Genomic DNA, 23,869 nt, shown 5'->3' with positions numbered 1-23,869 from the left:
ACATACCCAATGGGTAATGCTATACAATGAAGAGCCCAAGAGCAACCTTTCTCTTCTTTTCCTCCCCTGGGAAATGAAAAATGATTTATCTCTTTTAAATCTCTTCCTTGCCTTCCTCCATGTTTTTCTGTCAAGGTTAAACCCATGCTAGTATTTTTTCTCTTTTTTATGTACATTGCTTCATATCCCTGGAAGCTTCAACAGGTCACCCCTCTCACTGAGGTGACTGGGCACCTTCTCCTCCTGAGAAGTGACCCCTTGCTTCTCCCTCCTTCCCCTTCTCCTTGGAATGCCTTTCTCCTACTGAGCTCCCTAACATTGCTTTCTCCATGATGGACATTATCTCAACCATTCAACTCTGTTTTCCTCTTGTCTGGTCTTTTGTTCCCAATTCCTCTGGACAGAAATGACACCCTAGGCATTTCAAGCTTTTAAATGTTCTACTAAGTGAAATATTCGGTGCACTTAGTGTATAATTATTAATAAAGAAAGCATCACACAACCACAGTCTAACAGCCCCCAAAAACAATATCCCTGAAGGAATATTGGCTGTGAAAGCCTTTTAAAGATTAATTATAATGGAAAGAGTATCCTTGTACTATCAGCATCATGTGGGGATGTGATTATCTTGTGGGTGGCCCATTTGATAAAATATGGTCCATTCAGGAATGTAACAGTTACTTACTTAAAATACCAGCATTTTTGAAAATGTAATGCTACATACAGCATCCTAACTAATTGCATTCATAGTGAGAGTCACAAAATTGTGCTTGTAACAAGTAAAAGCCATTCTGTAGGTTTGGGCAACATTTTGCAAGAGACTGTAAATTTTTATTGAGATGATCATCCTGCAATTGAATTTCAAAATGTATTATATGATCATCAGCAAATAAGTCCACGGGGACGGCTAAAGTACCTGGAACAGCATTTGTAAAGATCAAAAACCCTAGAAGCCCTCAGATTTACCCTGTGGACAAAGAGAAGCTGCAGCAGCAGGAGCCAATCAATTACTTTTATGGACGCAAAGTGTATTACAAAGCTGGGGTAAGAGATTAGCCAGTTTAATAACACATCTTTATGTCCTTTTTAAAGCAAAAGGTTTCATAATCAGGTTTCAATGAGGAATTTGATCAAAAGCCTTTCTGCAAATCTAAGAAAAGGGCATTTCCATTCATTTTGTTAGTTCCATCACCTCCTAAAAAATGATTCCCCAAAGGACCTTCACATTAAGGCTGGTATGCTCAAGACAGAGTGCTGGGAATAAAGTATGGGCATCAGAAATGAGAGGGGCCAGTATCAGGTGCATCATTTACAGGTACAACAAGCCACTTTTGTGCTATTTCATTCCATCCCAGAAGCATCCCCTAAGGGCCTACTCTGTGCAGGGTCCTGGGGAACACAGAAAGGAATAAGATAGTCTCTGCCACTGAAGAGCTTCCTATTGAATGAATAAAGGACATGAGATCTCTGCCAAGTGTGAGGAGGACCTTTATAGTTGAGAACAGACAGGGCCTCAATGGCCACACTCATGTTTGTAGGTTCAGAAGGGATTTGAGGTTATCTGGTCCAATCTTCTCATTTTGTAGAAAAGGAAACTGAGGTCTAGACTGGGTAAATGATGTGCCCTTAGCCATGGAGCTAGTTAGTGGCAGAGTCCTAACCAAAGCCCATATTTCTCATTTTCCAGTTCAGGGCACTTCCTATGACAGTAAAGGTTCTTAACATTTTTTGTGTGGCATGGACTCTATGGGAAACCTGGGGACTCTTTGTCAGAATGATTATTTCTATAGGCATAAAATAAAATATAAAGGATTACTAAGAAAAACTATTGATATACAGTTATCAGAATGTTTAAAAATGGTTCACAGATCCTAGATTAAGGACCCCTCCTCTATAGGGTGCAACTTTTCCCAAGAGGGAGCAAAGACAACCTTTCATTATGCTGATATTGGAAGTACACCTTAGATTTTATTTCTAAAAGGTTTTCGGAGTTGACATCCCTCCCTTTTAGTGATACTGTTGAAATGTATAATTTTAGGGCAGCTAGGTGGCACAGTGGATAAAGCACCGGCCCTGGATTCAGGAGTCCTGAGTTCAAATCTGGCCTCAGACACTTGACACTTACCAGCTGTGTGACCCTGGGCAAGTCACTTAACCCCCATTGTCCTGCCCAAAAAAAAAAAAAGAAAGAAATGTGTAATTTTACATTTTTCTTTTTCTCTCTCCCTCTTCTCTTTTTTGTTCCATGGCAGGATTATAGTGTGACCAAAGCTAAAAGGAACGTCAAAGGCTGTCTAGTTGAACCTCTTCATTTTACAGATGAGAAATCAGGCTCAGGGTGGTTAAGTGACTTTTCCCAGGTCCCACAGCTGATAGGTGAAATAGCGCTGGTCAGCTTTTAGGGAAGTAGGATGAGGAAGGAGAAGACAAGTCAGCAAAGAATTGTGTCTCAGACCCAAAACAAGGGGGAGTGCCTAAGTGGGAGAGCATGGTAATGGAGGCAGCAAAGTCTAAACGTCGTAAGACCACTCCCAGGGGAAGTTCATCCTCTGAAGTTGTATTGGAAGGAGAGGACAGGAATAGCTATAGCCAGGAGAGGTCAGCTCTTTCCAGAGCCAGTCATAGGTAAGGAGAGAGAGTAGGCCCTGGAAGGGGGCAGAGGAGAGAAGTGGGCTCAGCTTGAATCATGGTTGCCATGCCAATCATGACAGTAAAGAATTCTTGGAATTTAGCTAATGAAAGTATTGAACAACATGACTGCCCCAGTCCCTGGAGTTTCTCCCCATACACAACAGCAACTTTGACCCTGCCATAGCTACCATCCTTCTCAGTGAAGAGATTCCCCTGCCCAGGAGGCAGCTTAGGGACTAAATAATGCCTGGAGCCTCTAGCTGCAGCCACACTTGCTGGGAGCCCCCCACCCTCCTCTCCAGACACAGTAGTGCTAGCAGTGGAATCTCTTCTGCTCTGATTATTTATGGCCTGGACCCTTCCCAGCTTCAGGAGGGAGGAATTTGCCAAGCCTGACTTCAACATAATATGTGCTAGCTATTGCTCCTGTAGGCATTGACTAGAGGCTGGCCCTTCTTTCCTCCTCTGGGGTGTAAATGCATGTGTTGCATTCAAGGCCGAATCTCAGGGCCCTGTTCAGGGATAGAGCTGAGGGGAGGCATTTGTATCATGCTTTGTGTCTCCAGAAGAGTCAAAATTTGTAGTGGGAGCTCTGCTGGTCTCCAGGAGTCTCCAAGGTAGCAAGAGAAATTCAAGAGAATGCCTGGAGCCGGCCCAGTTTCCTGGGGCAAGGGCCACCCAGGAGAACTCAACCCAGGCTAGCCTGCAAAGATTCACATCTGACGGTGCCATTCTGAAGTTTCACCTATGACTATTATTACAGGGAACTTCCAGGGAAAAGATAGGACCCCACTGTATATAGGCACCCCATTTCCACCACCAACAAATAAAGTTAACAATCCCACAATGCCACAACTACAAAGGTATCTTGAGCTCATTGCCCTTCTTCCTGGTGGTTTGGAAAACCAAGAGCGGTCAGGATGGCCTTGGCTCCAGTCCACAAGAAAGGGGTTATGAAGAATGGTAAGATCCCGCTGTGCATAGGTGGCAGAACAGCACCATTCATTCCATGATAACTTCGTGCCAGTAAGTTTAACAAAGTGTCTGCGGAGCCTCAGGCAAGCCTCCTCTAAACACCTGCCCAGCGATTACACGCTCTCTGAGCAGGAAAACTAGGCAAGGGCTCGGAAACACAGCCTGAACCAGAAGGCGACTCAAAAGCACAGGCTGAGCCTTTTCTGTCACTATCAAGCATGGGAAACATGACTTGGCAAACATTAAGGGATTATGCCGTCACAGAATGCCAAGAGAGAAACAGACCCTGAATGGCTGCCAGTCCCCAGAGCAATCAATCAATCCCTGGCCGAGCTCCCTACCTGCACACTTGGTCCTGGTGGTCAGCGGGGGCCCTGGGGGGCCTGTCCCACCCTCGCCTGGCCGGGTGAGCAGCACTCGGATTTCATACTCCACGTCTGGGTCCAGGTGCCATAGCTTGTAGTTGGGGGAATCGACGATGTGGGTCTCAGCCCAGTTTCCCGTGGTTGTACGGTACTCCACCTCCTTCAGGATGATGGGCCCATCTCCAATTATGGAATTGGCATTCGGCTTAATCCACAGATAGGTGGCCCCAACTGCCAGCAACTCAGGAGGAGCAATGGGCGTGGGAGGTTCTGGGAGGGGAAAAAATGTAAAAATAAACAAGATGTTACAGGAAAAGAAAATTAAATCCAAAATGGAAATAAGATTAAACCCAAAGTCATTAACTCAGGACTAAGGCACAATGAGCAGAATAATGGAATTCTCAGAGCTAGAAAGGACCAAACAATTGTCTAGCTCAAACCCAACCTCAACCACAAAGTGCCTATACAATGTCTGCAATAGATATTGCAGCTCAACATTAGCTTCAATACCTCCAGGGATGGGAAGCCCACAAGCTCACAGTTTCAGATGAAAATGTGTAATACACTCTTTCTGATCACCACCTCTCTCCACAGAAGTACACTTTTGCAACAGTTTGTAGAATTTCTAATCTTTCTCTTTGTGCGTCTCTGTGTGTCTTTTTTTGGTTTCTGTGTCTTTTTCAGTCTGTCTGTCTCTGTATGTGTGTGTCTCTCTGTATGTCTCTGTCTCTCTCTGTCTCTCTCTGTGTCTCTGTCGGTCTCCTTGTCTGTCTCTGTGTCTCTCTCTGTCTCTTCCTCCCTCCCTCCCTCCCTCCTCCCCTCTCCATTTCCTCTCCTCTCTCTCCCTCTCCCCTTCGTCCACCCTCCTCCTTCTCCCCCTCAACTGGGTCATCACTGCTTACTCCCTGGCTAGAAGCAATGCAGCCACATGAAGGCCCAATACCACTGCTGATCTGCACAGAAGCTTTGATCTGCTCCATTTTCAATCTGAGCCAGTTTGCCCCTTTCTTGGGCAGCCTGGTGGCCCCCACTCCCCTTCTGGGGCCTCACCATTTTAGTACTGACTTAATGTGTACACATAATTGATTTTAGTCCTACTATGGCCCATAAATCCTAAGCTCAGGTGATCCACCAGCTTCAGCCCCTCTCAGTAGCAGGCACTTACAGGTGTGTACTACCATGCCTGGCTATATTTAGAATTTAAAAATAATCCAACACATTATTATAGATAAAAATCTGACTATATCCCTTCTTAATGCTGATGGAGAGTAAACATTTTACAAAGGAAAGATCACTCAATATGGAGTCAGAGGACCTGAGTTCAAATTCCACGTCTCTCATTTGTTATCTGATATCACCTTAGGCAAGTCACTTCTCTGTAGGTCTGAATTTCCTCAACAGTAAAATGAGGAGGTTGGTCTGGATGGCCTCTGAGAACCCCTACAGCCTTAGACCTATGATGCTGTAGTTTCTAAGGCCTCCTTCATTGGTTAGAAAAGTCCACCATTTACCCTCTGAACACCAGAGACAACACTGGTTTTGGTTATGTCATGAGAATAGTCAGGGCTTCTTGAAAGGTATGCCAGATTTGGAGGGGCAGGGGAGGGAACTCAGATAAGTCATGCCAAGTTCAAGCACTTCTGGGTCATGGCCCATGTGTCTATCATCCAAGTAGTAGCCTAGCTAAGATCAGAGAAGCTCCACACCAGAGGGCTAGCCAGCAAGGGGTGAATTTTACTGTACAAAACAATTCATGAAGCTATATACTCATGAATGGAAGGACTGTGGTCTGCAATGGTAAAGGGAGCTCTTATATAGATAAAATCAAGTATTCCTGAAGTATTCAGCAAATGGAGCTATTTCTTAGAACTATAAAACTGTAGAATTCACAGGGACCTCAGAGGTCATCTAGTGCAACCCATACCTTATCAGGACTTTCCTCTATGACATCTTCAACAATTACCCTTGAGCCTCTAACTTGATCTCCAAAAATGGGGGACTCATCATATCCCAGAGCAAAACACTCCACTCAGTAGTTACAATTGTTGGGAATTTTTTCTCTCACATCAGACTGAAATCTGGTTCTCTGCACTTCCACCCAATGTCCCTAGTTTTGCCCCCTGGGACCAAGGAGAAACAATGGGACCCCTCTTCCACATTATGGTTCTTCAAATACTTGAAAGCCACCTCCTTTTCCTCCCCATCTCCCACCAAGGCTTCTATTCTCCAGGTTAAACATTTCCATCTCCTTCACCTGATTATCAGGTCAGTTCGTTTCCTTAGCAAAATGGATTCTCTCTTTGGGAGATACTCTACCTTCCTAAAACATGGGGCTTAGATCTGAAAACAGTATTCCAGGTAGGGATTAAAGCAAAGTAATTACAACTTCCAATATTCTATACACTTAACCTCTATTTATGTAGCATGAGATTAAATTATTATCATTTGGCTACCCTATCACTTGCTGACTCCTACAAAGCTTGGGGGAAAAAAAAAACCCTTCAGACTACTTCTATATTGACTGTTATCTATCCATGCCTCCCCCCATCCTATACCCATAGAGCTGATTTTATGTGTGTGTGTATTTTGAACCCACATTTAAAATTTTCCATCTATATAATTTAAAATGTATCTTATGTATAGTCTAATATTCTGGCCTATTCAGCTATTTTCAAATCTCAAATTTTTCATTACCTTTCCCTCCTGGCCTGGAATCATCTGCAAATTTGATAAGCATGTCCTTTATGCTTTCATGCAAGTCATTGAACAAAAGGTTGAGACTTACAGGGACAAGAATGTATGCCTTAGGGCATTCCACTGGAGATATCACTCTGAGTTGATGTTGATCTATTAATCACCTCATTCAAACAGTTCCTAAACCTGTCTAGCTTTACCATAATCCATATTGACCATTACAAGCTGTAAAGTATCTATGGGAACAGCTTGTGCTGAAAAGGGCCTAGGAGATACTCCCTTGTTTGTTGAAAATAAAATATTTTGGAACCCAGTCTGGCTATTATTGTTATAGAAGGGGTTTAAGATTACTCTTAGAAGAGGTGAGACCCTTACAAAGTCGTGGTGGTTATTATATAGTCCTGGGTTATCTTCAAGACGTTTGTGTACAATTTTTTTTATTATTTGCTCCAAACAGATCAGATAAACTGACAATATTTAGGGTCATGTCTTTCTCTTTTATATAGACCCTCTCCTTTCCCATTGTCTAGATACTAGAAAGATCTGTTTCTCATGAGTTTTCAAAGGTGGCATTTGTAACTTGGTGACGTCTTTGACCAATTCTTTATTTGACCACTTAGAAACAGCTAAGTGGCCTAATGGATAGAGTATTGGGTCTAGAGTCAGGAAGCCCTAAATTTATATTTGGGCTCAGAGACTAACTAGCGGGTAAGGTTGGATATATAAATCTGTGAGTCCTCTACATTGAGAAGACAGGTAAACTCATGAGGGCTAATAAGGGGGTAGGGGTAGGGGAGAGGGGGAGAGAACATCTGAAGAGAAGAGGGCCAAGAACAGAACCTTTAGAAATATCCATCTATAGGGGCTGCGATATAAATGATGAACCAGCACAGAGACTTTGGGAAATGGGGGAGGTATAGGCATATGAAGCAGCCTTTTACAAATTCTTTTCCAAGGTTTTCTGTTTCCCTATCCCATGTGATAGTTCTCATTCCAAGATCCATAAGGGAAAAAAAGTGTTAAATATCCCAGCCATATGGTACCAACATTCCCAAAGATTAAAAACAAGTCATCTAATGCCAGAGCTCCAAGTGACATTAAAGATTTTCTCTTCTGATCTCTTTCTTTTACAGAGAAGGCCACTGAGGCTCAGAGAAGGTAAGGCTTTTTCCCAAAGTTACACAGCAAGCTAGAGCTGGGAGTGTACAAGAAATTTCCAAAATAACAATTTCCTTTTCCTCTTCTTTTGTCTGGCATTCTTCAGTTGTGCATCAGAGGGGGTTTTCAAGCATTGCTTCATCTGAGCCTTTGAAATACATAAAGGGAAACTCTGACAGACAGAATCCCACAGATATTATCAGAGTTGGGATTTGACCCTAAAACCTTTGACTCCATAGTCAACATTCTGGTTTTAAATCCTGAACCCGAATGCTATTAGCTGAGAGACCCTTACATAGGCAAGCCACCTTCATGCTATGGAAATTTCCTCAGATGTAAAATGAGAAGTTGGACTAGCTGAGGAAGAAAGCACAGTTCAGAGGAAAAAGTGCTGAATTAGGAGTGAAAAGACCTGGATTCAAATATCAGCTCTGCTGCTTACTAATTCTGTGACCTTGGACATGTCACCTTAACTTCTTTGAGCTTGTTTACTCATTAATAGACGAGATAGTATCTAAAGTCTTTTCCAGGTCTAAATCTATGATTTCTGTTATTTCTAAATGCCCTTCTGGCTCTAAATCCTTGAATTTTGAAAATAAAACAAAATAATCTAGTCAGAATGATTTAAATCACAAATGTCTGATAGTTATCATGAATGTCCAAATATATGTGGTGAAATGTTTTTATGGTGCTTTACAATGAACAAAGCGATTTCCTCCCAACAACTCATTGAGTCAGATAGGGCAAATATTATTATTTCTATTTTTTAAATGAGGAAGCTGAGGCTCAGAGATGTGAATTAATTCTTGCTATTCAGTTTCTATTGTTTTGCTGTTGCTGATGTATGTCCCATTTATATTACAGTAATCATAGCATATATTATTTCCTTCACTTTGCTCCTCTTTGAGCCATGTTTTTCATGAACCCAAATTTTTCCAAGACACTTCATCTCCCTAGGCTTCAATTTCCTCTGAGATCTTCAGAGTTGTTAACATAAGTCATAAGTTTGTGAGTCAGGATTTGAACCCATGACTCCTGGTTCTATATATAGTATTTGCTGATGAAAGGTGAAAAAAAAATGCCTTGCAGAATCATGAATTTTGCTTGAATATGACTCAATATTGAATTACTGATGCTTCATTGACTCTGTGATCTCATGGATCGAGTATTCTCTTCATTGACACATATCAGAACTGATCTGTACCTTTTTTATTATATTCAACTCTTGACCATGGCCTTTCATAAATCCTTCCCTGGCATTAGAGGCCTTCCTGTACTAGCTTTCCTAGGCACTATGCGCATGTGAATTCAGCATATGGGCTTTCCATTGGTTATCCCCTAGTCCTACTCCATGACTGACTGACTCATCTTCTTTTCCAGTCCTCCAGATCACTTACAATATCTCTTATACCACTTCTCCCATGCAAGTTCTCATTGGTAACATTGAAGCTTATGATTCTGTGCAGATGCTAACATTCCATGATTCCTAACCTCAGACTATCACTACCAAAATGGTATTAAAACAATGGCCTGTACTTCAGGTTATAGATATATGGAAAAGACCTAAAAAATCGTTAAATTCAATGTCCTCTTATTACAGAAGAGAAAACTGAGGCTCAGGGAAGGAAGTGTCCTGGAGAAGCTTGGCTTCATCAAAAGCATGGCTATGTAGATAATGATTACCATGATATAAATGGAAAGAATAGCAAGGAACAACAAAACAATAGAAAATGAATGTTGGAACATTATAAAGGTCATGGTTGGCTCAAAAAAAAAAGGGATGAAAACATCAGCACTATGCTATCAAAATTATCGTTTTTGCTTGAATCTTCCTGTACTTCTTTGCTGGGGTGAGGGGTCATGGATGTACATATAATTTCTTACTTTTTTGATATGGTAGTTTTATAAGACTTTTAAAATTCTGTATTATATAGGATGGCTCTCAGGAAACAGAGCAGAGAAAGAATACAGTGGGAAATGTAGTTCATTTTCAAAAACAAAGTTGTCAATGAATATTTTTTTTTCAACACTACTCATCTTTCTAAAGTCTGGGCTTAGTTGTGGGTCCAATGCTTTGTCTATGCCCAGTGGCTCTTGCCAAGCCAGCTCAAATTCTGCTTTCTCCAGGAGACTAACAGTTCTTTCCTTCTGACACTCCCTTCCATTTGCACTGTATATATCGTGTACATATATAGTTATTTGCACATTATCTCTCCCATTAGAATATGAGTTCTCTGAAGGTAGGGAAGTAGATTTTGTCTTTCATTGTACCGCCCCCCCCTTGAGCCCCTTCCCCCATCCCAGAGCTTAGCACAGTGCCTGACCTGACACATAGTAAACATTTAATAAATGCTTGTTGACTGATTGTAATATCCAGCATGGTAGGATATGTTCTGAATGGAATTAGTCTTGTTCAGTTGTTCTACCATCATTATTTTCTTTACTGCCATTTCTACTTTGCTTCAGTAACAATGCCAGCAAAATAGCTCATGCTACTCTTGCATCTTACAGTTTACAGAGAGCTTTCCTAAAAAAGCCATAAAAATGCCAGTCTAGGATATTCTGGATCCTTGTAATTGGCAAGCCTGCTTCTGCCAACTCCAGTGATATGCAATAGCTGCACCTGTGCACAAGTGCTTGAAAGCATAAAAAGGGGCTTCCTTAGTAGTAGACTACAGGATCCTTGAGGGTAGCGTTTGTTACATTTGGTCTTTGCATTTTCCCTCTTATATGGCACATTCATCTCTAACGATCTGAAAATGACAGGGGGAGGGAACGTGGAAGTGCATGCATGGAGCAGGTGTGAGCAGATTGCAACAAATAACAAAGAATAGGCTTCTAAGAACCTCTAAGAAGAACAGTAAAAGATGTTATGGGGGAAATGGGGGACTGATGAAGAAGAGAGGCTGGTCGTACGGCAATGGTAAGGAATAAGAGGTGGGCAGCCCAAACACTTCATAGGCCTTCGTCTGATGTCAGAAAAGAGAGAAGTGCTCTACTCCCCATATGGGCGGGGGGATCTTTCTGGGGCTAGCTGGGAACACAGGATAGACAGGCACAGTTGGGCTTCCATCTGAACTGACCATTCACACAGAAGAGAACACAGATGTGTTTCAGTTTCTGAGTATCCCCAGTACCTACCATACTTTGCTTCCAGAAAGGAAAATGAGGCAGAGCATGTAAAGTGTTTTGCACATATTAAGGCACTTCATGAATGGCAGCTGTTAGTATATGGTGTTATTTTTACTGTATTTCCATGTGCTTTATGAACATTTGTTGTTAAACATAACAAGCATTTTCTAAGATACTCCAATGACACTAAAGCCAAAGTCACTGTGATAATCAATTGACTCCTTCTGCTGTTTCTGAGGCAGAATCTGAATTCAGGTCTCCCTGTCTCCAAGTCTGCCAATCTATCCACTGCACCACACAATTGCCACAATCACTACATGTGCATGGGTGTATATGTGCGTGTATATGAATGTGCATATGTTTAAGTAAGAAAGGAAAGACTATCAAGAAATCTCTAATGTTGTAAATGCACAAGTTAAAACAAAAGGGACTTTGAGTAAAAGGAGATTGTTGGGGGTAGCTAGATGGTATAGTGGATAGACCACCCCCACCTGAAGTCAGGAGAACCTGAGTTTAAATCAGGTCTCAGACACTAGGTGTGTGACCCTGGGCAAGTCACTTAAATGGCACCCCCCTCCCCCCCCCAAAAAAAACTTTGAAAACCAAACACAATATGGAGGATGTCAAAAGTCATAGTGGAGCTGTAAGCTTTAGCTTTAATACCTTAAAACTACATTAAGGCTTTTGCGGCACCCTATATCTATATCTGATACTGTGTGAATCTCTCCAATCCCAGATGTCACATTGCAAAGCTTAGTGGCATAGTTTGTGGAACCCTATAGCTAGTCTGTCAATCTCTCTCCAGTTCTAAGACCTACTTAAAAACAACCTGCAAATGGAGGGGAGGGAGCTCTCTAGATGTGGAAGGAGGAGAAGACATATCCCCTTCTCACCTACCCTCCATGCAGTTCAGCAGCTCTGCTTTCATGGTATGGAAAGAGGGTAAAGGCCAAATATTCTCTTTCTGGCAAGTTATTTTGCCTTTCTATGCTCTTGGGTGTAGGAAGAATTAGGCTAGATGAAATATTTTTATAATATTCTGTTGTTTGGATGATAGGCATTTTTATCCATTTAAATTATATGTATGGAGAGGTAGTATGATGAATTTAATACAAAGCTAGCCTCAGAGCAAGGAGGGTCTGGGGTCAAATCCCATCTCTGACATGTGAGAAAATAATTATTAATAATGAATTTCTTGGGGCAGCTAGATGGCGCAGTGGATAAAGCACCTGTTCTGGATTCAGGAGGACCTGAGTTCAAATCTGGCCTCAGACACTTGACACTTACTAGCTGTGTGACCCTGGGCAAGTCACTTAACCCTTATTGCCCTGCAAAAAATAAAAATAAAAAAAAATAATGAATTTCTTGGGGACACACTTTTTATCCTTTCTCCCTGTCACTTCAGAATGCCCAGTTTTTGAGAAAGTTCTAATCTCTTTCAGGGCTTAATCCTGTTCAGGGGGAGTACAATAGAAATGGAGAATAGACTCTTGACTAGGTTAGGGAGCCAATGGGATTATAACACACCTATCTGAATGGGCCTTTGGCCCTCATGGGGTCTGTCTCCCATTAGACTCTGATGTCACCACAGTAGAGCTCATTTTAATATGGACCACCCTCAAGTCACGTCAACCAGTAGAACTGAATGATGCTAGCCAATCAGTTTGATCAGTGTGTAAGGAGCTGCCTCTATCAGAAAAGAGGAAAACAACTGAACCACAAGGGGCTTGCTCTCTTTCTTCCTTGGGCTCTTACTCTCCACATGCGCTCTCCTCTTGGCTCAATACATGGGGTATGTAATTGTTTAGGCCTATAAACCTATGACTAATGGGGAAGTTAGAGAGACACACAGTCAATACTTTAATAATATGTGATATCAATTAATAATAAATGCTTACTGGGGCAGCCAGGTGGCGCAGTGGATAGATCACCAGCCCTGGATTCAAGAGGGCCTGAGTTCAAATCCAGCCTCAGACACTTCATACTTACTAGCTGTGACCCTGGGCAAGTCACTTAACCCTCATTGCCCCACCAAAAAACAACAACAACAACAAAAACAAAAACAACAACAAAAAAAAACTAAACCCAACCAAAGAAAACAACAACAACAACAAAATAATAATAATAGTAATAAACGCTTACTGCCAAAACTGGTGCAATAGCCATTAATTTATAAGTAGCAATATTTTAGAAAACTCAGCCTACTCCCACAATAACTTAAATAAAACAGACACATGTTAGCTATGTGACTCTAAGCAAGGGGCTTAGCTTAGCCCTTCAGTGTCCTAAGTAATTTTAAGTTGCAAAGTAAATGCTCACCTTCTCTAGTAAAGGAAGTTCCTTACCCAGAACTTCACCCCTGTGTTATTTAAATTATTTAAAAATCTCTCAATCCTCTTCATCACTCTCTTTTTTCTAGAGAGACATAGAATCAGAGTTTTCATGTTGGAAAGAACTTGGACATAGGTATAAATAAAGAGCCGGGAGAGACTTTGAGATCATTTCATAGAACAACACCGTTATTTTAAGATGAAGAAAATAAGGCTCAGAAATGTCAAATGACTTGCCTAAGGTCATAGAGGTAGTAGTAACCCAGGGAGTTAAGATTTGAACCCAAGTCTGATCCAGAATTCCATTGTCTGACCCAGAATTCTAACACCAATGGCATCACAAACCCAGTCCTCATCCCTATCCCTATCCTTGCATGGACTATTCTGTTGAAATGTAATTCTTCAATCTGGACTAGATATAGAATCGTCAGATCTCAGAGCTGGAAGGGATCTCAGAGGAGAGAGTTTTCATGGTGCATTTGAAGCAAGAGGACCTGGGTATGAATCCTGGCTCTTTTCCTTACTTTCCTATGTGGTCTTGAGGAAGTAGCTTCTTCAACCTCTCAGGTGCCTTCTAGAACTATATCTATGATCCTAAGATCTTAAATCATCTAGTTGAATTTGTAATCAAAGAAAAATCCCCTTCCCCACATCCCCAAAATGGTCATCCAATCTCTGCTGAACAACAAAGGAAAGGGGTACACAATACAAGTCAGGGAAATTTAAGACAATTCTAAATGTTAGAAAGTTTTTTGTCCCATCAATCCAAAATCATCTATTTCTCATCATTCTTACTGCTGCCCTCTGGGACCAAGCAGAACAAGTCTAAGGAAAAAAATCTTTCCAAGTGACAGCCCTTCAAATGCTTGACAAGCACAGGGTCCAAATACAGTTAGGAGCCCTTTACCACAGCCTGGCACACGGTAGTCTAGCAGGTGCTGAGTTTTTCTTCTATGACTCAGCTGACTGGGCTGCACATCACTCCCATCAGGACTGCAAATAGGGAGGTGTGATTACAACAGCAAGTGATTTCTCAAAAATTGCAGTGCTGTGGAATGAAGGGGGGAAGTATCTCCCAATGGGCTGCAGATGGTAAAATGAATCCCATTAGACTGGTGATAGAGGGGTTGGACTCTACAAACACCAGAAAAAGGAAGAAACAAAAAACTCTACTACTTACCAGCAGCCTAGTTTGGCTTCAGCTCAGCTGAGCAGCTGTATGGCTAAAGACTTCAAATGAAGGGTTAGGGAAAGGGAGGAAAGAGAGGTGAGGCTGCCTCGGCAAAGGAAGTAACTACTCAGGTGTCACAGAGTTGCCCACAAAATGAGTAGGACAATGTGGTAACTAAGCATCGGCAGAGTAGACTATTCATTTGGCCAATTCTACAACCAAATTCCCCATTTTATTAAGAGACCAAATCTTATACACACATTAAGAAATGTGCACCCACACACACACATACACTTAAACTCATTCACAAAATGGACCATGTGGAAATTGGCAGATAACAGCTGTCTAACTGACATACTGAAAAGGCTGCTGGATTTGGAGCCAGACTTAGGTTTGTGTCCTGGCTCTGCCACTTACTAGTGATATGATATTGAGCCAGTCATTTTTACGTCGCTGAAATTCAATTTCTTCATCTATAAAATGGGAAAGGGATGTAGATTAGCCAAGCATGGTGTAATGAATAAAGAACTAGCCTCAAGGCCAGGAAAACCTATGGTCAAATTTCACCTCTGACACATACTGGCTATGTGATCCATGGCAAGTCACTTAACCTCTCAATGGTCATTAATGGTCATCTCTTTAAGAATGTAAGTTGAAGAGGTGTCAATCTACATTGATGGAGGGAGGCCCCTATACCAATACAATCACAAATCAAGTATCTATAACTATACTGTCAATCAATCAATCAACAAGTCATTGTTAAACTATTAGGGCAAGCCAGGCGCTGAGCTAGGTTCTGTTGACAAAACCAAAAATGAAACAAACAGCCTTTGAACTCAAGATGCTTATAGTCTATTGGAGAAAACAACAGATTCACATATATTTTTAACAAAATACATAAAAGGTAATTTCATGGGGGGGGTGGGCATGAGCATCTTGGGGGGGGCAGGTAGCAAAGGACTTAGACTTAAAGGAAGGTAGGGACTTTTAGAATGGAAGGTGAAGACAACATGCATTCAAAACATGGAGAACAGCCAGTTCAATTAATAAAGATGGGAGATAGGAGTATCATATGAGGAACAAGAAGACAGTTTGGGAAAAAGGAGACAATGGCTAAAAGGTAGAAATATTGTAGGAAACAGAATTAATAAGATTTGCCAATTGATCAGATATGTTAAGTGAAGAATAAAGAGAAGGAGGAGGAGAGAAGCCTAGTACATAACTTTGGGGCACACCCATAAGGAATAGTCTCATCCATGTTAAGAAAATCAAGAGCAGTGTCACAAATGTCTAACGAGAAAGTGTCCAGGAGAGAGTAGTTAATAGCATCACATGCTATAGAGAGGTAAAAAAGTAAGAGGACCAAGAAAAGGAGATGAGTTGGCACATCAAAACCCATTGATAGGGGCAGTTAGATGGTGAAGTGGTAAAGCACCAGCCCTGGATTCAGGAGTACCTGAGTTCAAATCTGGACTCAGACACTTGACACTTACTAGCAGTGTGACCCTGGGCAAGTCACTTAACCCTCATTGCCCTGCAAAAACCAAAAAATACAAAACCAAAAAAATCTTAAAAAAAAACCCATTGATAACTTTGAAGAGAACAATTTCAGCTGAATCAAGGAGTTAGAAGTTTCCAAGAGTTGAGGAAAGAAGTAATGAAAACAACCAGTGTGTACATTTTCCAGGAATCTTGCTGTGAAAATGAGGAGAGAAAGGGAAAGTAGCTTGTGTGCATGACAAGGTCAAGTGAGATTTGTTTTTGTTTGTTTGCTGGTTGATTTTAAGAAATAGGGAGGTCTGAGTATTTGTAGGAAGCAAGGAAAGAGTAAGTACGTAGTGATAGATTGAAGATTAGAGAGATGATTATGGGTGTGGCAATATGTAGGCAATAAGGAAATCAAGGATATAAACAGTAAGAAGGGCTAACCAACATAGATTGGAGTCAAGGAGAAGAGAATGTGAGATGATCTCAAGGGGTTTTGAGACAAAGAGCAGGGAGAAAGGAATTTTGGGGGATGATCTCTATTTTTTTTTTTGCTGACGAATGAGGGAAGGTCTCCTGCTACCTTTTAGATAATCTCTAATGTCATGGCTATATGGACTGCTTTCTTTTGAGGCAGTCTTGTTTTGGGGGGATGTGAAGGTATGGGATCTGGGTTTGAACCTACATGGGAATTGTCAGTTAAGAACTGGCCAACTGGTGTGCTAGAAAGAACACTGGGTTTGGAGTCAGATCTGGGTTTAAATGTTGGCTTTGCCACTTCCTGTGTGACTTTGGGCAAGTTGGTTAATATCTATGAGTCTTATTTGTAAAATAATGATGTTTAACCTCTTAGGTCCCTTCCAGGTCCAATTCATTGGTTCCTAACCCCACTGCAGCTATAATATTCTGATTCTGGGAGCTACAAAGCAAAGTTTGATTTTAAGTATTTATTATGGAATGAATTTTTTTTCCATTTTCTACAGGATCCTGCTATATAGAGGTGGAAGAGACCCTGGAGATCTGGCTCAATCTCATCATTTTACAGATAGGGAAATTGAGGCTCAGAAAAGGGTGATGTTTTGCCCAAGACCACACATCTATAATATGTAACCAAACCAGGGTTTGAGCCTATGCCTCCTGTTTTTAAATCCAAGTCTATTTCCACTATCTTCTCTCTATTCCCCTGTTCCCCTGTTCCCCTATTTATGCTCCCTCTGTCATTCATTCTTCAATCTATGGAGCATTTGCCAAGCACCCAATCGCATACTTGTCTTTGAGAATTTAAAGGAGAGTAAGATATAATTCCTGCCCTTGAAGTGTTTATAGTTTAATAAGAAAAAAATACTGTGGCACAGTGGAGAAAGGCTCAAGCTTGGTGTAAGGAAGACTTGGGTTCAAATTTTGACTCTGACCTGTACTAGTTATGTGTTCCTGGGTACTCACAAAGACTGTAGGCTATAGACAAGCTGCCAATCTAAGTAGGTGGAGTGAGTTTTTAGGAATCCTCTTTGCTAATAGGTCCATAGAGCCATGGGTCCAGACCTCTTCCCTTTCCCCTAACAAAAACAAAAACAAACAATTTCATTGAGTTTAAAAGGTGACAGTGTTTCATAAACATTTATTGTCTAACTCAACAGGTGGTTAGATTGATTTTTTGAGGGATTTTTTAACCTTTTTATTAACTTCATTGGGAGATAGGAGGAGAAACCTAAATGAAGTGCCTCTATGTCCTTGGTTAGGTACAGTTTTCAGATGGACCCTCACTGTAATCATCTATTAGAACCTAACAAGCTAAAAAGATTTCAGTGCCCTCCCTTCATTCACAACAAACCTGAGTACATAAATCTGTCATCAGCACTTACTCAGTATGATCAAAAGGAAAGCGAGAACAGCTCTGGCCTTCGAGAAGCTTGGTGTCTAGTTAGCTTGTTGGCAGGCAGTTCAGAACTTCACTCTCTGCATCTAAATGAGTACAAGTTTATGGGCTTGCTCCAACCAAGTACAGAAGTGCTGAGAGAACAGAGGGTAAATGAGCCATCCTTACAGAAGCGATGGAGATTGGAGCTGCTGAGATTTAGTTTCAATATCTGAGTGGTGAACTGACCCCTTAATGTAATTCTTCATCCTCAGGCAGCAATCTCCCAACTGATTCTGCCGTTCTTTGTCCTGCTGTGAACACTTGTAACAGTTTGACTTCCCAGATATTCCTACAGAGAGAGAAAATGCTTCAAATTGCTGAATTGAGAGTTTTATGAGTCCTTCGTACATGGGTATGATGCCTCTTCTTTCATTCTAGATAAAAATCAAATCCCTGGAGAAAATGTGAGATATAACTATGAACACTAATTTTCCATTAGGTTTCAAGTTGCCCACTCTTATTAACTCCAATCTGGCTTTCAAGACCTTATACCTATAGAAAGTAGGCTCCTTAAGGACAGGAACCATGTCATTTCTGTCTGGATTCTTGGTACCTTGAATGGTTCCTGGCACATATTAAGCACTTAATAAAGTTTATTGATCACACTAATAAAAAAGCTCATATCCATTTCTCATTCTTGCAAAGTGGAGATTCTCTACTCCAACCAAGTTATTACATCCATCTTCTCTATTACATGGCTTCCTCGTTTTTTTCCTCCTTTTGAGTTTCTTTCTTTCTTTCTTTCTTTTTTGGTGATGCAATTGGGGTTAAGTGACTTGCCCAGGGTCACATAGCTAGTAACTGTCAAGTGTCTGAAGCTGGATTTGAACTCAGGTCCTCCTGAATCCAGGGTTGGTGCTCTATCCACTGCACCACCTAGCTGCCTCTCCTTGACTTTCTACGTGCCACTTCTTATCCCAGCAGGGTAGTGGAAAATATATTGGAATAGGAATAAGAAGTCTTGAAATTCTACTTCTGGCTCTTCTACTAACTAGTTTTGTGCCCTTAGGGAAAACATTCTCTGAGCCTCAACTTATTCATCTTTAAATACTTGCACTATGTACTACTAATGGTTCTTGTGAAGATCATTGAGACAGTGGGTATGTGTTGTCATTGTTTTTAACCATAAAGCATCACAGACATGTGTGAACTGTATTTCCATTCAAGTCTTCTCTAGTTCGGTGACCTTGACAAGTCACTTATCACTGTTTGTAAAATGATCTGAAGGAGGAAATGTCAAACGACTCTTGTATTTTTGCTAATAAAAACCTCAAATGGGGTCACAAAGAGTTAAATACAACTGAAATGACTGAACAGCAAACCTAGGTACTTAGTATACAGAGTGGGCCAAAGACTGTGGGTCTGTCATTAAGAAATCAACATAGCTAAGTATTCACCATCAAAAAATATTGGTCATGTGATGGTATATTTTTCCCAACCACAGAAACTCATAAAGACTGCGCCTTAAAGTATAGAGAATTTGAGTGCTATGTCTATGTGCTTACATTGATGAAATCATAAGAAAGGAAAAGACTAAAATATCATTCTTCTTGACCAATCCTTATCAATACATACTTTTGAAACCCGGCACAAAATTCACCTATGTCTCTCTTCATGCTATCCCACTTCTTTAGTCATTTCTTTGTTTTTATAGCCACTGCAGTTCAAGTGAATGCTGTAGACATGACATACCATGCTTGGAATTAGCTAAGGACTTGGCAGCATCTTTTAAGCTCTCCTTATGGAAAAGGTGATGAGATGTAGGCTAGGTGAGAGCACAGTTAAGTGAATTCAAAACTGTCTGAATGTCTGGACCTACAGCATAGTTATTAATAGATATATGTTGACCTGAAGGGTAGTGTCTCCTCAGCACCCAGGGACTTATGCTTGGCCCTTGGCTATTTCACTATTTTATGAATGATTTGTATGAAAGCAAAAATGGCATATTTGCCAAATTTGCAGATGATACAAAGATAGAAGGCATAGCTAATACATAGGATGACAGAGTTTTTAAAAAAAGATCTTGACAGGCTAGAAAAATTAGCCAAATCTATTCAAATTAAATTTAATGAACATAACTAAGGTCTTACAGTTGGCTTAACAAAAATCAATTGTATTTGTATATGACTTCATAATAATGGCTAAATAGCAGCTGTTAATAAAAGATCCAGGTGCAGCAATGAACTATTAAGTTTAATATAAGTCAATATGTAATGTTAACCAAAAAAGTGTTAATTCTAAAAAGATTTATAAAGAACCTACTATGTACCAGGCCCAGTAATAGCACTGGGGAAAAAATAAAATGCTTTCCCTTAATGAGTTAACATCATGCTAAAAAGGAACAGCATGTATACAAATGAGTTTATACAAAACCCATGCCAAGTCATGCCAGGAAGACAGAACTGAAAACCGGAGAGCTTCATAAACATGGAGGAGGTTGTACTTTACCTCCATCTTAAAGGGAGTCAGAAATTCCAAAGAATGGAAGCAAGGAGCAAGTATTCTGCATTCTTGAGTTGGAACAGCTCCTTGCAAAAGCACTGAGGTGGGAAATATATAGTATAAGGATAACAGCAAAGTAACTAGCTTGGTGGGTATGTAGACAGTGTAAGGGGCAATAGTTTGCAGTAATCCTGGAAGGACAAAGAAGAGGCCAAGTACAAGGGACTTTAAATGTCAGATGGAGGACTTCATATTTTATAATAGAGCTAAGACAGAACCTAGCAAAGGAAAGGACAAATCACTCCAGGAAAATCTCAAATGGGATCATGGAGAGCCGACACAACCGAAACGAAAGAACAGCAACAAAAGAAGGAACCCCTGGACTTTCTTGCACAAGGGTATGACTTGGTCTGATTTGTGTTTTTATGAATATCACTTTGGCAGCTATATGGAAGATAAATTGGAAGAGAAGAGATTAGACCTATAAAGACCAATTAGGAAGCTGACTAATGCTATAATTCAAAGAGTGAATGAGTGTGCATCTGAATGAAGAAGGTGGCTATGTGACTGGAAAGAAGATATCAAAAAAGTGACTACTATGTACCAGACATTGCAGATTTTACAAATATCATCTGATTGGACCCATCATAATAATCTTGGGATGTAGGTACTATTATTACCCCCATTATATAGTTGAGGAAACTAAGGGAAACAAACCCAAAGTTACACAGCTAGTAGCTAAGACTGGTTTTGAACTCAGGTCTTCTGGATGCCAGGCTCAGTGCTCAATTATCTACTGTGCTCTCCAAATGAGTAGAGAGGAGAGGAATGGTAGATGTTGTAAAAGTCAAACTGAAAGGACTTAGAATTTGACTGGATATTGGTGAAAAGTAAGATAAATCTGACCATGGCACACAGTTATGAACCTTAGAAACTGCAAGGGTGACAGTGCCCTCAACAGAAATAGGGAGATTTGGATGAGAAGTGTATTTGGAGCAGAGGGAAGGAGCAGAATGAATTTCTTTAAAAAATGTTTGAGTGTGGAATGTCTTCAGGATACCCAATTAGAGATGCCCAGAAGGTAGTCAGTTACATAGGACAGGAGCTCAAGAGAGGGATGGGGGAAGAGGAGGGTGGTACATAGATGTTGGAATCACATGTAAATATGCTCATTGAAAGTATGGGAGTTGATGAGATCACAGAGAAAGAAAGAGTGTGGAGAGATAAAAGGATCGTTAACCTAGGGCAGAGTCCTAGAATACACACACTCACACCTGTGCACTGTGTAAGACATGGAGATTGAAGAGCAGTCATACATGTGGAAGGAGAATCAGCACAAAGCCATGCCCTGAAAACTCAGCAAGGAAAGGGTATCTAGAAAGGAATGATCAGCACCATCAAAAGTTGTGGAGAGATAAAGGCTGAAGCAAAGAACAAATAACTGGCCATCAAGAAAGTGTCACTAACCTTGAAGAAAGAAGCTTCAGTTGAGGTAAGAGGTCTGAAGCCAGGTTTCAGGGAGCTGAGAAATAAATGGAATCTGATAGGGGAAGAGTATACATTTTTTTAATTGTTTTATTTTGTTTTTTTAATAATAAAGTATTTTATTATTTTCCAGTCACATGTAAAGATAGTTTTCATTATTTGTTTTCATAAGGTTTTTAGTTTCAAAATTTTCTCCCTCCCCCTTCCCCAAGACAGAAAACAATCTGATTTGGTTATATAGGTTATATATGAACAATCACATTAAACATATTTCTGCATTAGTCATGTTGTGAAAGAAGAATCAGAACAAAAGGGAAAAACCTCAAAAAACAAAAAAAGTAGAAGCAGTATGGTTCAATCTGCATTCAGAATCCACAGTTCTTTTTTTCTGGATGTGGAGAACACTTTCCATCATGTGTTCTTTGGAATTGTCTTGGATCATTGTATTGCTCAGAAGAGCTAAGAAGAGTAGACATTTTTTACTGGGAATCTGGCAAAGAAAGAGGGGAAGGAGATGTGATAATAGTTTCAGGGGATGGCAGGGTCAAGGGAAGGGTTTTTTGGTTTTTTTATGTGCATTTGCTTTCCTTTTTGTTGGTACCAGGTTGTTTGTTTTAGAATTGGAGAGAGGGCCAGCTAGGTGGCGCAGTGGATAGAGCACTGGTCCTGGATTCAGGAGGACCTGAGTTTAAATGTGACCTCAGACACTGACACTTACTAGTTGTGTGACCCTGGGCAAGTCACTTAACCCCAATTGCCTCTCACACACACACACACACACACACACACACACACACATATATATATATAGAATGGGAGAGAAACTAGGTCTGTTTGTAGGCATCAGAGAAGGTACCAGTGGACAAAGAGAAACTGGAAATTAGTCCATCTGTAATATACTCTGGTTTGAACTCCTCTAGACTTTTAAATTCAATTCTGGCTACCACACTAGGGGAATGAAACTGACGAACTGGAATAACTCAAGAAGAAAGGAGGGATAGGACCAAGATACCAAAATTATAGTGTGGGAAGATTAAGTCAATGAAATTCATATTATATTGTATATATACACACATACACACACACACACACACACACACATATATATATATACACATATACATATATACACACATATATACATATGTGTGTGTTTTAGGAAGATTATATTGAGAGCTATATATGTCAGATATGTTGGATGGCGGAGAGACTAGAAGTAAAGTGACAAATTAGGAGGCTATTATAATAATATAAATGATTGGTGATAAAGGCCTGTATCAGGGTGATGGCGATGCGATTCTATAGGGGCACAAAGAGAATAAGCATTTATACAGTGCCTCCTGCATGCTAGGCACTGTGCTAAGTGTTGTGTTTTGTTTTTGTTTTTTATAACTGTCTCATTTGATCCTCATGACAACTCTGAGAGGTAGGCATTATTATTAAACTAACTTTACAGTTGAAGAAACTGAAGTCAACAAAAATCCTATGTCTTGCCCAGAGTCACACAGCTAATTAGTGTCTGAGGTTATATATGAATTCATGTTTTCCTGACTCTAGGCCCAGAGTCACCAGCTGCCTCTAAAAAAGGTAATTAATACTAGATATGATGTTAAAGTATCATTGACAAGAATCCATAAGCTAGGGGACAGCTAGGTGGTGCAGTGGATAGAGCACCGGCCCTGGATTCAGAAGGACCTGAGTTCAAATCCAGCCTCAGACACTTGACACTAGCTGTGTGACCCTGGGCAAGTCACTTAACCCTCATTGCCCTGCAAAAATAAAAATAAAAAAAGAAGCCATAAGCTACGTGGGGAGGGTAAAAAGCAGAATGTAACGTTAAAGATGACTGTAATGATAAGAACATTGGTGATGAAAAGGAATATGGTGCCCACATCAGAAAGAGAAAAAGCCTAAAAGGTGGTAGGTTTAGGGAGAAAGAGAATGAGTTTTTTATTAGACACATTGAGTTTTAGTTGCCTATGGTACATTTGAATGAAGATGTCCAGCAGGCAGATATTAATGTGAAATTGAAATTTAAGAGGGAGTCTAAAGCTGGATAATAAGAATTTTGAGTAATCTGTGT

The 23,869-nt window shown here is 40.6% G+C and overlaps 1 protein-coding gene across 10 annotated transcripts in view; it reads right to left on the bottom strand.

Moving 5' to 3' along the window:
• The window catches only part of PTPRT (protein tyrosine phosphatase receptor type T), a 1,379,429-nt gene that overhangs the window by 661,641 nt on the left and 693,919 nt on the right, over positions 1–23,869 (bottom strand). For all 10 annotated transcript variants that reach the window (XM_043980423.1, XM_043980419.1, XM_043980422.1 and 7 more), the window contains one exon: positions 3,948–4,241. In XM_043980423.1, the coding sequence (XP_043836358.1) occupies positions 3,948–4,241 (294 nt within the window). The remainder of the gene's footprint in view (positions 1–3,947; positions 4,242–23,869) is intronic.

This window comes from Dromiciops gliroides, chromosome 2 (genome assembly GCF_019393635.1).
Source record: "Dromiciops gliroides isolate mDroGli1 chromosome 2, mDroGli1.pri, whole genome shotgun sequence".
Lineage (NCBI taxonomy): Eukaryota > Metazoa > Chordata > Mammalia > Microbiotheria > Microbiotheriidae > Dromiciops > Dromiciops gliroides.
This window is presented reverse-complemented; position numbering and strand designations above follow the sequence as displayed.